This window comes from Gambusia affinis, linkage group LG02, assembly GCF_019740435.1.
Source record: "Gambusia affinis linkage group LG02, SWU_Gaff_1.0, whole genome shotgun sequence".
Lineage (NCBI taxonomy): Eukaryota > Metazoa > Chordata > Actinopteri > Cyprinodontiformes > Poeciliidae > Gambusia > Gambusia affinis.
The window spans coordinates 5,438,163-5,451,982 of NC_057869.1; the positions used below are offsets into that span (position 1 = coordinate 5,438,163).

Sequence of the window (13,820 nt, forward strand, 5' to 3'; positions counted from 1 at the left end):
TTTAAAAATTTGGGTTGCATTCTTTTGTTGTGAATTACACATTGCATAGACGTGGATACGATTAAAAAGTTCAACATGTTTATGAGTTATTTAAGTTTACAGAGATTCACAAAGGATTATTCATATTTGAAACAAATCTTTTGTAATTTGCTCTAGTGCATCAATGTCATACTGCAAGATTTTAATATTCAGCTCACACTTTGCATCTGTCCTATGGTTTGCAAATGATTTTAATTCTAGCTTGAACTAGGTTGAAACCCTGAACTACACCTTCTTCCTTTCAAAAGCTTTTACATCTGTGAACCCTTTAATCAATTGCATCTGTGACTGCTCTTTGGTCTTGCCTGAAAATGAGAACTAACCAAGCACTTGCTGCCAAAGTTCCTTTGCAGCAAAATGTGGGTCTGAACAAATGGTAACACACTGAGTCAAAGTGCTTTTGTAAGCTAAAAAAAAAGGAAGCTAGAAGGACATACTGTCCAGAAGTTAATGCCTTTTTTTCTTTTCTGTTTTTCAGAACAAGAGCCTAAAAAATAAACTACTCTCTGGAAACAAACTTTGCGATGCATATGCTGAAGAGGTAAGGACTTTTTCTGTTTAAATAGGCAGTAATTTCTGAGCTCCATATTATTGTTTCTGGTAACAGACTTGGAAGAATTCAGATTATGATCAGTACTTGTTTTCTTGCAAGCAAACAATACAACAAAACAGCTTAAAAATTTGCCAAACGTAAGCTTAAAATATTTAAACAAAAGAATATACAAAACAAATTTTAAAAAATCTCTTTGGTGAATTTCTTTTGACATTCTACTCAGCCTTGGGTATGTTATGGTTTGAATTAATTTGAGAAATGATTTAAAGTTCTTATTCTGTATACTTTTTGTTCTCTCTCCACCCACCGATATTAAGTGTGAACATTATGTATTGACAGCATTAGTTGAAGTTAAGGCTTGTTATAATCACATTTTCAGGAAGGAATGTTCATAAAAGTTGAAGTTAGGTTCAAAGTGCAGATCATTTACAACATAACTTTTAACAATAGTTAGTGAATTAGTCTCTCATAGCAACTTGTACTTGTTTGCATCTGCAGTCTTTTTTCCAGGCGATCTCAGCAAGTGCTACAGCTCTTAACTTTGTTCTTTCTATCTGTCACTTATACATTCTTCTAGAGTTCAGACATGGACATAAACTTGCTTGGTTTTGCCTGTCTAGTGAATTTCAGAGCAACTTGTACCTAACTGTCAGCCATTTGATTGCTGTGCACTGCAATCTGAGGAGCTATAGTTGCAGCGAGAGCAGCTTTGAGTGAGGTTCGTCTGTGTCATTTTCGCTGTCACTTTTCATCTCTTCGTGCTTCGACTGCTGCCAGTTGCCATAGTCAGCACAGTCCAGGGAGTTCACATCCTCATTGAAGCCTTGAGCTTTTGACTGCTGCCTTTTACCTTCCTGCTGACCGAAGCTTATGCTGTAATTTAGCCGTGAAGTCTTGTACAAGACAGCGGGTCTGGCAGGCATCCTGATGACATGCTCACATCACAGCTGATTTTTGCTGTGTAATCGCAGCATTTATAGTAATGTGGTCGTTTTGGTGAAACTCCCGACCTTTTCTTGTAGAGTTTATGGAATTATTTACATTTTTACAGCGATAATGTGGGCAGCTTGATAACTGCTATTGTAACAGAGACACTCTAGGTCAGACCTCTGAAGTGAAATCTAAGTTTGAGGGAATTTTAATTGTGACCAGTTTGCTGATGTTAGTGTGCAAAAAGAAAGCTCATAAATAATGAGAGCCCTTCATATATCTAACTTTAGAAAGGCTGATGTGATACATTATAAAATAACATTTTACTGCAATTACAGTTTTAAGTAGATCGCTACCAAATATGCATCTATACATAAAAATTTTTACCCATCTTTAATTGCAAAATAGTTCAAGCTCAGCAAGCTTCTGCAAACATAAATTTTCAACTCTTGGCTGGACTTTAATTAGGAATACATTTCACACAGTTGGACTTGGTTTACTAAATAAGTGAACTTTGAAGGAGATTAGCTGCAATTAATTTTATTTAGGGGGAAAAGAGTAAAAGTGGTTAAATATGTCCCACTTCTCACATTGAAAGCAATAGTCTGAAAAATATATATAATGATTACATGAATAAAAGAGAAACGTATTCAAGGGATCCTAGTACTTTTACAAGGCCTGGTGTCTCTCCATTCATTCATTGTCTACTCATTTAAATCATTTGTACTATCACAAGAAAATTGTCGCTGGACTTTTAGTTACCATAATAAACTTGGTATTTTCTAATAGAGAGAAAAAAATAAACTTTTCTATGGCGATGAAATGAAACTTCATTGGTTTCTGGTATATTTTTTAATAACGCTTGCTCTAGAGTTCAAGATGTTTTCATTATTTACAATTCTCCATCGTGGCAGTCATGTCTCACAGCATTAAGGAATTTGAGGGGATAATTAATTTTGGGTCATGCATCAATATTACCTTGGGAATTGTATTACTGGAAAATCCCCCTTTGGCTTGAACTGCATCAGCAATAATGGACTAATCTGAGTAGTCAACACCACGTGAAGTTAGATCTCTAAAGCCCTCAAAGAGAACACTGAGTTTGGGAGCTTTTGATGTTGAGGAGCTTTTCATCAGCTCTGAAGTCAGCTCCAAAGCTAAGGTTGCTCCCACACTCCCACTGAGACACAGAAAATTGGAGTTAAAAATTCTGGCCTCTTTCCTTCAAAAATCTTCAAGCTGAACTCACTGACATGTTGCCAGCGATAGCTTATCTTTGCTATCATCACATATTCAAACCCTGAGAAGATGATGGCACATTTTACGATGGAGCCCGGCTGATTGGAGCACTTCAAGTGTTGGAAAGAGTAAAAAGGCAACGAAAAGGTTCTGATTGAATCTGCAGGTCATTATTTACTGAGCCAACTTTTTTTTAGGCAAATGGTTGAAAAAGGGATAACTTTTCCCTGCACATAATACAAATAATGTCTATTCAACTGAACTCATAAAGAAAAATTACTCTGAATTCTTTTGCTTATTGTCAAACGAACTCTAGTCACGGTTGCTGGACTTTAATGCCTTTAAGCTGGCAAAGAGCTTGCAGACTTTTCCTGAAAACAGGTAGATGGAGGTCACTGTCTTCAATTCCCTTACCAGACTTTGGCTTTTGAAGTAAATCAGTGAGAGGAAATTGTCCCATGCTTCGACTTTAATCCTAGAAAGTTATTTATGTTTTAAGGGAAAGGGTTACCGACTGAACCTGTAATCGCACTGTAATTACCACAGACTGACAGAAAGAGATGGTCTCTGAGCCTGAAAAACAATTGCTAAAGGTAATTACAAGCAACACCTTTTTTGCCTCAAGTTTGTCTGTTTGAGTTGTTCAAGGAGCTACACCTACTAAAACTCCACATTTTGACTATGTACCATCTGTTCATAGTGCTACTTCTACATGTTTATTATATTCATTGAATACATTATGGTCTAGGTGCTAAGTGTTTATATTTTAAGTTAATTTTAAATGAGAATATTCTCAAGCCATTGGGAATTCTGAGTTAATCAATTCAAATAATGAAAGAAAATGAAAGCAAAGAAGAAAAAAAAAACATAAAGTGATGCAAAGATTTCAAGTGCATCTCCAAGAAATGAGAGTCATCCTTTGGACATGGATAAACGTTTTACTCACCCATTCACCTAAGAGAAACACAACAAAAAACACAATGTGAGTTAAAACATAACACTTTGATAAATAATTTCAAACATTTATCCAGCTTTAATGTGACACATCTCCTGCACAAGTGAATGTAAAGTGAAATAATGTAACAGTAAAATGTTCATTAAATATGATGTCCAGTTGAGTTTGCACATTTCACCAAATACAGTGAATTTAATCAAATACTCATCATGGGATTTTTTTTTGTTTTCCCACCCCATGATGTGTGTCTGCCACAAAAACAAGCCTGGGCATCATAATTATCAGGAAGCTTCATGGTGGCAAAATTCTATGTTTTGTTTTATTTTCTTTAAGCGGAACTGAGGTTATTTTTTCAAGATTGGTAAAATAATAAACTACTCTTTATTAAGTTAGATATTTTGGCATCGGATCCATACATCTAACTCATCAGATAAATGTCTTAATGAGATTTAGATTAAATTCTTAGGATGACCTAACCAAAAGAATAAAAACACACAAAACCAGCTGGATCACACAAAGGAGGCTGTGGACAAATGTATTAATATTTCCAAGCCAGGTTGTGGGATGGTGATAGACTTATACCAGACAAAATGGTGTTATTTAAAAAAAGGTTCTTAAACAAAGTGTTGTTCTAAAGTTGTGAGCTTTGAATTTGAGTAGTGCTTATTTATCAAAAGGAAAGATTGTTTATGAATGTGTTGGCACTAACCTGATACTTAATTGATATATTACTCATGAATAGTTTTGAAACCAATTGATAATAATAGATTATTTTTATTCAAGAATAATCTCTTGAATAACCAAGAGATTATTCAAGCATAATCTCTTGACTCAAAGTCAGAAAGAACTCTTGCCAAATTCGAAAGAGACACAACGAAGAAAGCCACTTACAGGTGCCTGAATCAGTTATTTCACTTTAGCAATCACATAAAACCACAAATGCTGGTCCTTTTTTCAAACTGGAAAGAAAACATTCAAGATACTCAGCACTCCCTTCTATACATTTCTGACTATTTTACGTTTTATCAGTTCATTATGTAAATGTCACGGAACATATCAAAGTGCTGCTGATGCGCTCAAGGGAAACATCTGATAGCTGAAAAACCTTGATTCAGTGTCAAAGTTAGAACCATTTGCTAAAGGAGGGAGATAAATGGCATTTGAGATGCCCTTTAATCTGTTTCACATCTGCATGAATTTATCACCCCTTTCCCTCCTCTGTCAAATTTATGGTGTTGCTGCGCAGTCATGATGTTGAAGAATGATGTTTTCACACTTCAGTGTAAGAGCTGTTATCATTGAAATTACGTTGAAATCATGCATCAGGATTTAACTGAAACATCCATGGAAACCATCCATCCATCTGTTCATCCATCCATCCAATTGCACTTACTTGGACAAATTACAAAGACGGACAAAATATAAAACTGCAGATTTCATGTAATGACACATTTCAAGGTGAATGGCCTTATGTAATTAATTCTGCAGGGCTTTTTGAATGAAGCTGCATGTCATTATCATTTTAGATATTGGGACAATTAATGAGCTTTGAAGAAAATCTCTCCAGTCCCACAACTTTATTTTAATAAATGCTTCTATCACCTTTATTAAAAAGAGTAGGTGAATAACAGTCAGAGAGACAGAAAGGTCTTTACAAACTACTTTTTGTTTGTCAATCAGTTGACAGAAAACAACGAATTATTTCATTACAACAATTCCGTCTCAATAAGATTGAATAACAGTAAACATTGACTGATTTTACTTATGCTTTGCCAACACATTTTTTTTGGTGTAGTAGTTTATATAAGGAACGAGACATTTACAGCTCAGATATTTGTGTTTGGTGGTTTTTGTGGCACTGACTCCAGTCATGGTTCCAATCTTGTAAATGTCCCCCAAGCTTTCTCTCTAAGCAGCCATCTTATTTATTAGTAAACTTCTAAGCTTATCTGCCTTGTGGAGGGTGTCAGTGCCCATCTAAAGTTGAAATAAATTAATTTGCCAATAATAATGTAATTTATCAGTAAATTTATAGGTAAACAGACACATCAGATGTATGTTTTTTTTTTTTTTTTCTTCAGACTAACAGCTATTTGATTTCTGACACTTAGCAACATGGCTGAAAAGAAATTAAAATGTGCAATTATAAAAAGTGGATAGTGCAGCCATTTTCTGCTTTTGATTTAATAACTCATATGGATAAGCATCAATGTCAATCACATTACCCCATTTATGTCTTAGGTGGGGTTTTTGTGTGTGTGTTTGCACTTTCAAGTTTTAACCTAATTGCAGATTTATTAAGCCTTCCAGGAGGCACCAACATGATAAGTGATAATGTTAAATGCCATGTAACATTAGGATGCCCCAGGCCTCTTTCAGGAAAGAAAAATCAAAGTAAGATCTTCCCATGGTTTGTTTGATGTTTGGCAGCTTTGATAGCAAGTTGTTTGGGAGATCTGCATTCACTGCCGTATGATATATCCTGCAATGCAATTTCTCCCTCCGTAGGGAGTGTACAAAGGCTGAATCTATGGTTAATATAAATGTATGGCTATGGTCGTCTACCTCATTCACTATTCATATTGAATAAATCAAATTACTCTGACAGAAATGATTGAAGTATAATAGTTGAGTCTGTGAGCATTCAGCCATCAGCAACCCACTGCTAGAGTGTGCAGGTCTATGACCATGCTACACTCTTGTTGCATTTAAAAATTCAGCGTAAGATGGGGATCACTGCATTTTTGCTTAAGTGCCACTGCCAATTTGTGTCCTGTCACCTTTGGATCTGTTTGTCATGGGTATTGTTTGTGTTGTCCCACAGGGACAATTTATGGTAAAACAAACTCACATAAGAAAAATCAGTTCTTTCTAGAAAGTGTATTGGGGGAAAAGGTTACATTTTATGCTAATGAAACACAGTTGTTTGTAGATATAATGAACTACAAATTTACTGGATAACTGAACTGCAAAATATATTGTATACTAGCATTGTCATATAAGTGTTTGCAATATTAATCTTACAAAGGTCTGTTTAGACAGCAATAATTGTTGGTCAGTATAATCCAAGTATAATAAATCTTCAGACCCCCCCACCCCCCATGAACAAAGTTAAACATAGTCTTGATAGGTGATTTTTAGTTTTTTATTATTTCAACATCTCCCTTTATTACAGATGCAGTGGTTCTTCTGGATGACCTTGAAAATTAAAAAAATAAAATAAAAACACAAGAAAAAACATTCACATAAAAAAACACAGACTTGCAATACAAATGAAATACAAACAAAACATACCTTGCTGCTTTTGCTGGAGGAATGAGAAACATAACACATTTACTTCTAAAAGACAGAGTTCAAACATAATGTAAAATCCTGCTGACAGTAGTTGTTTTCCAGCCATTCATGTTAGAAATAATTACTGTCTGCTTTATAAGGCTCACATCTCCTGGGTACTGCATCATGAAAGGTACAGAAAAAAGAAACCTTTTGGAAACCATAGATTCTGTTAAACAGGACATATATAAATAACCTGAACAATTCAAATGTATTTGAATTAGTTCACTTGCTGCTACAGTTGCATTTCACATGCCAACGCATTATATTTACTCAGTTGGACAGTTTCATGGAAGCAGGTGTTCACTATGGACACAAATAACAATGCTCAAAATAATAAAGGTCCCACAGCGATAGAGGCACAGATGAGAAAGAGGGGAAACACAAAAATAGGCATATGCAGAAAATAATGTCTTTGTCACAATATTCACCAATATTTTCACCACTGAAAGGTTTTCTTTGGTAATATAGACAGAATGCTATAGACAGAATAGGTACTAGAAGATTTCTTTCCCTAATTTGAGATTCAGATTGTGATCATTTGCTGTGTTTTTCTCTCTGCCCAATTTTCTGTGTGGTCGCTTGGTATAAAAAAAAGACCCCTGATGATTTTACAAATAGAAAAATTGAGAAATAGATTTCAGTAAAGACCATCTGATTGTTAAGCGTCAAGCATTTAAAAATGTTGATTGATTGAAAGCATTTGCTAATATTGTGCCATTTTAAACAAACACACAACAAATGTAATCAAAATGCACCAACAAGACAAACTGATCTAGTTCACATCTAATAGCAATATTGTGTATAGTCGAATCAACCCAATTCATACCTTATTAAGTAGAACATATTTGGGTCAAACTACATGTAGTCTTTAAATGTTATAATACCATCTTCTGAAATTTTATTTATTATAGGATACAAATTTCAAAAAGTGTAATCATGAGCAACCATCTAGCAACGAGATGCACTGGTAGTCATTAAGGTTACTACTGTTTTTTCAGCTTTTAAGGACAATTTTACCTTAAAGCAAATTATGTTGCAATTTCAGTATTGTTTATGTTTTTAAGGAACATGTTAGAAATCAAAATTATTGTATTGAACGTACTTAAAACCTCATTAAAACCTTGCTGTGTTACCCATAGTGGCCTTCACATGAATAGAAAGAACTGAGCCCTACAGAAGGTCCTAAGAGATACGTAAAAGAAATACCTCAAGTCTTTTGTGAGCAGTAGAAAAGAAAACACTGCAACTCAGCACCACAACCTAGACATTTGAAATTGGTTGTCATGGAGTCACAATACACTAGTAAATTAGTTTGAGATTACTCTTTAATGGTGGTCAGTTTATCTGTTTTTTTGTTGCTGCTGTGGTCTTTGCTCTCTTTTTTAAGTTTGTGCCTTCATTTTGGCTTTAGATGTAAAACACTTTGAATTTATTCTTATGAGTTTGTTGTTTTTTTTATCTCCTTGAACAAGAGAAAAAACTATATTCAGAGTCTCCCAAGTGAATAGTTTAAATTGTGGGAAAACAGACACACAAAACCTCAAAACAAGACACAATCTCAACTTCAAGAAGAAGGAACAACAATGTCTCTTTACTTTCTGAATGAAAGTGAGCTCCAAGGAAGAAGACCCAGCAAGACCCCACTTTTGAACTAGAGGCATAAAAGAGCATGACTGGAGTTTTCTAAAATAAATGTTGACAAGTCACAATACTTCTGAGAGGATGTACTTTGGACATTTCACAGCATTTTTTTTCTCTTTTTTTATCTTCAGGCAGATTAACTAAAATTGGGTCATTTATGTGAGACACAATAGAAAAAATAAACGTAAGAGTCTTAAAGAAAAAGCATCAATTTCTACTGGAGAACGCTTTACGAAACAGCCGTTCTGAGAGTGCATCAACAATAAACTGTTATATTCTTCTAACATTTTTGCAGAGATTTGCTGACACAACTTTCCTTTGATTAAATTTAAATATAAACTCAATTCAGAAATCTGCAAAGTTTTAAATCATCAAAAAGAGTGTGGTAAGTTTTGGCAGTTATTTTAAGCTTGATTAAACTGCTAGGTAAAGGAGATTTCTGATTGTAAAACCTTGAAGGACCTTTCAGAATTATATTTGCATGTTCTTGATGTTTTCCACTGGGTGATTTTTATAAATGTGGTCCAGTTCCACAGTTACATTTTTTTTTTTTTTTTTTTTTTTTGCAATTTCAATTTTAATGAATTCCAGCTAAATTATTGCATTTCTCTGATTGGTTGGATGGTCTCCCACAAAGATACATATTTCTAAATAATCCAAACAATTAAATACATACTTTATTAACCCTTGACATACATAATTGCATGTAATAATATTAATCCAAGCTTTAAAAAAGGCTGGTTTACAGCCTATAAGAGTAGGACTACCAGCACATCTTTAATACAGCAGTTTAATTACAGCTGCAGTCATATTCAATAAATTAGAGTGCACATCCCAATGAGCCTTGTTTGTGAAATTGAAAGTGTCTCTAAAAGTGACAACCTTTAAAGAGCTACTAAATGCAAACTGTTTCCTTTATCATTATTGAGTTAATTGAAGTGCCAAAAACTGCAATAGAAGTGAATTTGATTACAAAAATATTTGATGTTATGTCGTAATTGTATTGCCTAATAAACAAATGTACTTGCATAATGTGTTAGATTTAGTGATTGTCTTAACGTGGATGTAGTGGGTGCCTTCATAAAACTTGAAATTTTATGGTGACAATTCCTAATAAGCCTGTTACCTTGTGGCTGAACAGACAACAAGAAGTGCTTCACAAAAACAACCCGAATTAATTATATTAGCTACTAAACTCTACAACTGTCTCCATATTTGAGAGCCTGTCATTGATTATTATTAAGCAGTAAACCTTTTGGATGAAAAGAGATAAAGACACACCGTGTTCTGTTTATGTCTATCCTCTGGACAGACTGCTGAAATCTAACAGCTCTGTCATCGACCTCCCAGGGATGATGACTCACAGTGACACATTTTGTGAGTCTTCTCTCAAAAAAGTTTGGGAAAGATGTTAAACTACAACAAGCTCCAAAATACAGTGTGACTGTATTTTGACTGTTTTAGAAAAACTGTTGAGAATGCAGGCTTCGTGAGTGAATAATTTTAGTCAGAAAATAAAGGAAAATACTGCTGTAATTCTCCAGGGTAAAGGAGAAGGCAAAACAATTCAGAATGCTCAGTATATTCACATTTTCCGATTTATAAGTTAAGACTCAGTGCAGATGTCTATTGTTGTCTATGTGTTGTCAATTCACAACACAGTGAATTGACAAAAAGACAAATAATTTTTCAGCATTTCTTTATTTTATTTTTTTTTTTTTGTAGCATGCCTAAAATGATGATAAAATAAGTGCTTCTTGCTGATCTGAGGTAAAATGGTACATTTTGCTCAACACATACATGTGCTTTGGTTGGCCCTAAAATGCAAGCAGTATTTTTTTTAATCTTCTGAGTCCAATTTGTTTTACCTTTCATTTTGTTTTTAAGGTTTTTTGATTTTCTGCAGAGTTTAGTTTTTCATTTTTGAAAGAAACACCTTTTTCTCAAATCCTCTTTCTCAGCTCTGAAATGCAGAATGTAAGAAAAAGTATATGGTTTTAGATTAAAATCCCTTTAACATACATTTAAATATGTCAGTAAAATAATTCAGTAATGAACTGTTCTGCTGTTTTTGTTCAGTGTTTGCAGGAGGCTGCTTGAACTGTTGCTCCATGACGTAGCTAAGGCTACAGAAAGGGCATTCACATTCTGCAACTGAAGTTTTTTTTTTTTAATCTTCATTTACAACCATCCCCAAATGTTTTCAAGTGGATTTAGAGCTTTGAAGGATGGATGCAATTTCTTTCAATTTATATTTTACAAAATTTTTTTGGCCAACTCAAAAAAAAATCATTTTTAAATCTAGAAAAAAGACTTATGATCCCTCCTTAAGTACTCTTGTTAAACCGATTTATACCTGTGAGAAAAGGAAAAAATTTGGTCAGAGTGTAAAGTAGATCCTTAGTTTCTTTTCACACTTCCCTCCTCAGCCTTCCATAGTTTACAGTGCATACCTAACTTACAAATATTTTGGTGTCGTGAGGTGTTGTCAGAAACCAATGGGTTCCATTTGAAGGCATTCAGTGTTCTCCATACAATATAAGCAGTTTTGAGGATGGCAGTATGACAAAGACATCCCCTGTGTTAGGTTGTGCCAAGTGATGTGAAACAGCAGAGTGAATGTCAGGCAGCTCTGGACACCGTTCATGCTCAGGCTAGTTGGCAGTGAAGAACCTCTTTGTTTATGTGTGTTGCTACCCAGTAATGGGCCAGAGCCAGTCACAATGTAAAAACCTGCAAGTATGTTGTGACGGCGGCAGTCGCATGTGAGGGGGCAGTAAGAATTCAGACTTAGACAGTGGGCAAGAAGCCACTGCATGACTGCATTATTCTGTGTACTATGCAATTCAGTGAAGGGCAGATTTGATGTTTTCTTCCTCTCAGTAGGGCCTTTCTTTAAGTCAGAGCTTTGCCCAGGGACCACTCACAAAGGATTCTTCTGCTGCAGCTTGCAGAATCCAGCTACATCTCAAACCAGTTTTGCTATTTAAATAAGCTAACACTTATTTTCTTATCTTTCCCTTGCAGTCCAAAAAAATCCAGGCTCAACTGAAAGAACTGCGGTATGGAAAAAAGGATTTAATTTTTAAGGTAAGCTCAAACTGAAGGTGGGTGGCTTTGTAACAGACCAGGGGTAAACACTTACCTTGGAAAAAAAATTATCCCATCACAGACGGTGCTCCAATTAATTCAGCTGGCAATTACAAAGTTGCCTGCAGCCAGACAACAGCCTGCAAAGTCAATTGGCCATCTTTTAAACCCCATACTGCTAAATCTTGTTCTCTGATTTTGCCTCTGCATGATACAGCTCATCCTTTTCAATCAAACAAGGTTTGTGGTGGATCATTCTCGACAACAGATGATAATACAGAATTATGTGAGCTCATAAGTAAGAATTTTATTGACCCATATTACATATGACACCATGTTTTCCTGTATTTCCTTGGGAGGTTCTTATTTCAAGGAATCAGATGTGCATTATGCGTCTGCTATCTTTGTTAGCAGAATATGAGCAGCGGTAAAAAACAAACAAACTGGTGCCCAATTTCACTTACTTGTCTGCCTCTTCTGTATTGTGAGGACTAAATGTTCTCATATCTGAGTGAGCACGTAATATTTATTGGCATTCACAGGTACATGGACTAACCTTTGCAGTCTTGTTTGCAGTGGTAAAATGTCAGTCCATATTTCTGCAAAAATGGTCTGTAATGCCTCCTTATGAATGTGCATTTTGATGCTTTAGAGTTAAATATATGGAGATAGATGTGATTTTTAAAAAAGGTGAATTGATAGCAGACTATATCTTCTACTATTAGCTCTAAAACTGAATTTATTGTTGCTGGGTGTTCTGATCTTTGGCCTGCTTTTGTTTTTGAATGATGAATGTATTGACTTGTTCGCCTGCTGTCAGATCTTGTAAATCACTGTCTCTAAACTGGATCAGTTCAGGTAAAAGAGCTGTATTTCTCAATGTCAAACAGTTAATATTTATGCTGAAGACGTGGTTTGCAACTATAAAGGCAAAAGACTAATTTGGGCATTTTTTTTCTTTTCCATTGAAATAGTCAGTTTTCTGTGATGGTACAACCTGATTTCTTTTTGGGAAGGTCAAACAGATATGATTCACATTCTCCAGAACCTGATCTTCTCAAACTTATAACAAACTCATAGCAGAGGTTGCTGAAACCTCATCTGCAATTCCTATATGCTAAAATCCTAACCCCGGCGAGCAATAAAGGAGCAGAAAGTGGCAAAGAGTAGTTTGAGATATGTAAATGTCATCAACATCATAGGGGAAATGTTAGTCAACCTACCACCAGAAAGCAACTGAATGGGTTATGACAGCTGCTGTACCATATCAAAAAGAACATTTTGCAGCACATCAAAGTCACAATGATAAGAATGATCAAGGAACTCACAGAACTTATTATTCTAATTTATGGGTTAATGGACTGTTATGTTACGTTACATTACAGTTTCATGATATGGCTGCATAGATGTATCCCACTTTAAAGGTGTCTCTGGTCAATCAGATGCTTCAATGGAGCCGAAAGTATTCTGCAATGAAGTGTATTTGAACAATGAAGCCAGCAACAAGGAATGAAAGTACTCATGGTATTTAACTGAGCAGTCTTAATCTGTGTCATCAGACACAAAATGTGTAGCTAATAATCTTTGTCGAAACAATAAAAGCAACAAAGCAATGACAAACCATTTAGGATTGTCATTGCCATAAAATTTTTGCTGGCCTTTCAAATACATTCAGTGCTTCAAATGCAAATAATTAAAACATAAAAGTTGTTTTTTGATTATTGCTATTAAAAAGAATTAAAAAAACAAACAAAAAAACAGAATTACTTGGTCACACAGATTGTGTTACAACACTACAGCAAACCTTTGTGTCATATTTCCATCCTACCCTTTCACAAGCTGACCATTTAGGATTGTCATTGCCTTCCTTGATGTCTAGAATTTCACTTCCTAATCTTTCTGAACCAACTTCATGCCCATAATATGAAACAGCTCACATTGTTTAGCTCTTAAAATATCTGTGACAAATATCATGAGCCAGTTCACCCATTGATTATTTTATAATGTAGTAACTACTATTTGACTTTTCGTAGCTTC

General features: G+C 34.9%; 1 protein-coding gene across 2 annotated transcripts in view; it reads left to right on the top strand.

The window, feature by feature from the left end:
• luzp2 (leucine zipper protein 2) overlaps window positions 1-13,820 on the top strand; it is a 185,510-nt gene that overhangs the window by 149,950 nt on the left and 21,740 nt on the right. For both annotated transcript variants that reach the window (XM_044142202.1, XM_044142211.1), the window contains exons 6-7: window positions 518-580; window positions 11,721-11,783. In XM_044142202.1, the coding sequence (XP_043998137.1) occupies window positions 518-580; window positions 11,721-11,783 (126 nt within the window). The remainder of the gene's footprint in view (window positions 1-517; window positions 581-11,720; window positions 11,784-13,820) is intronic.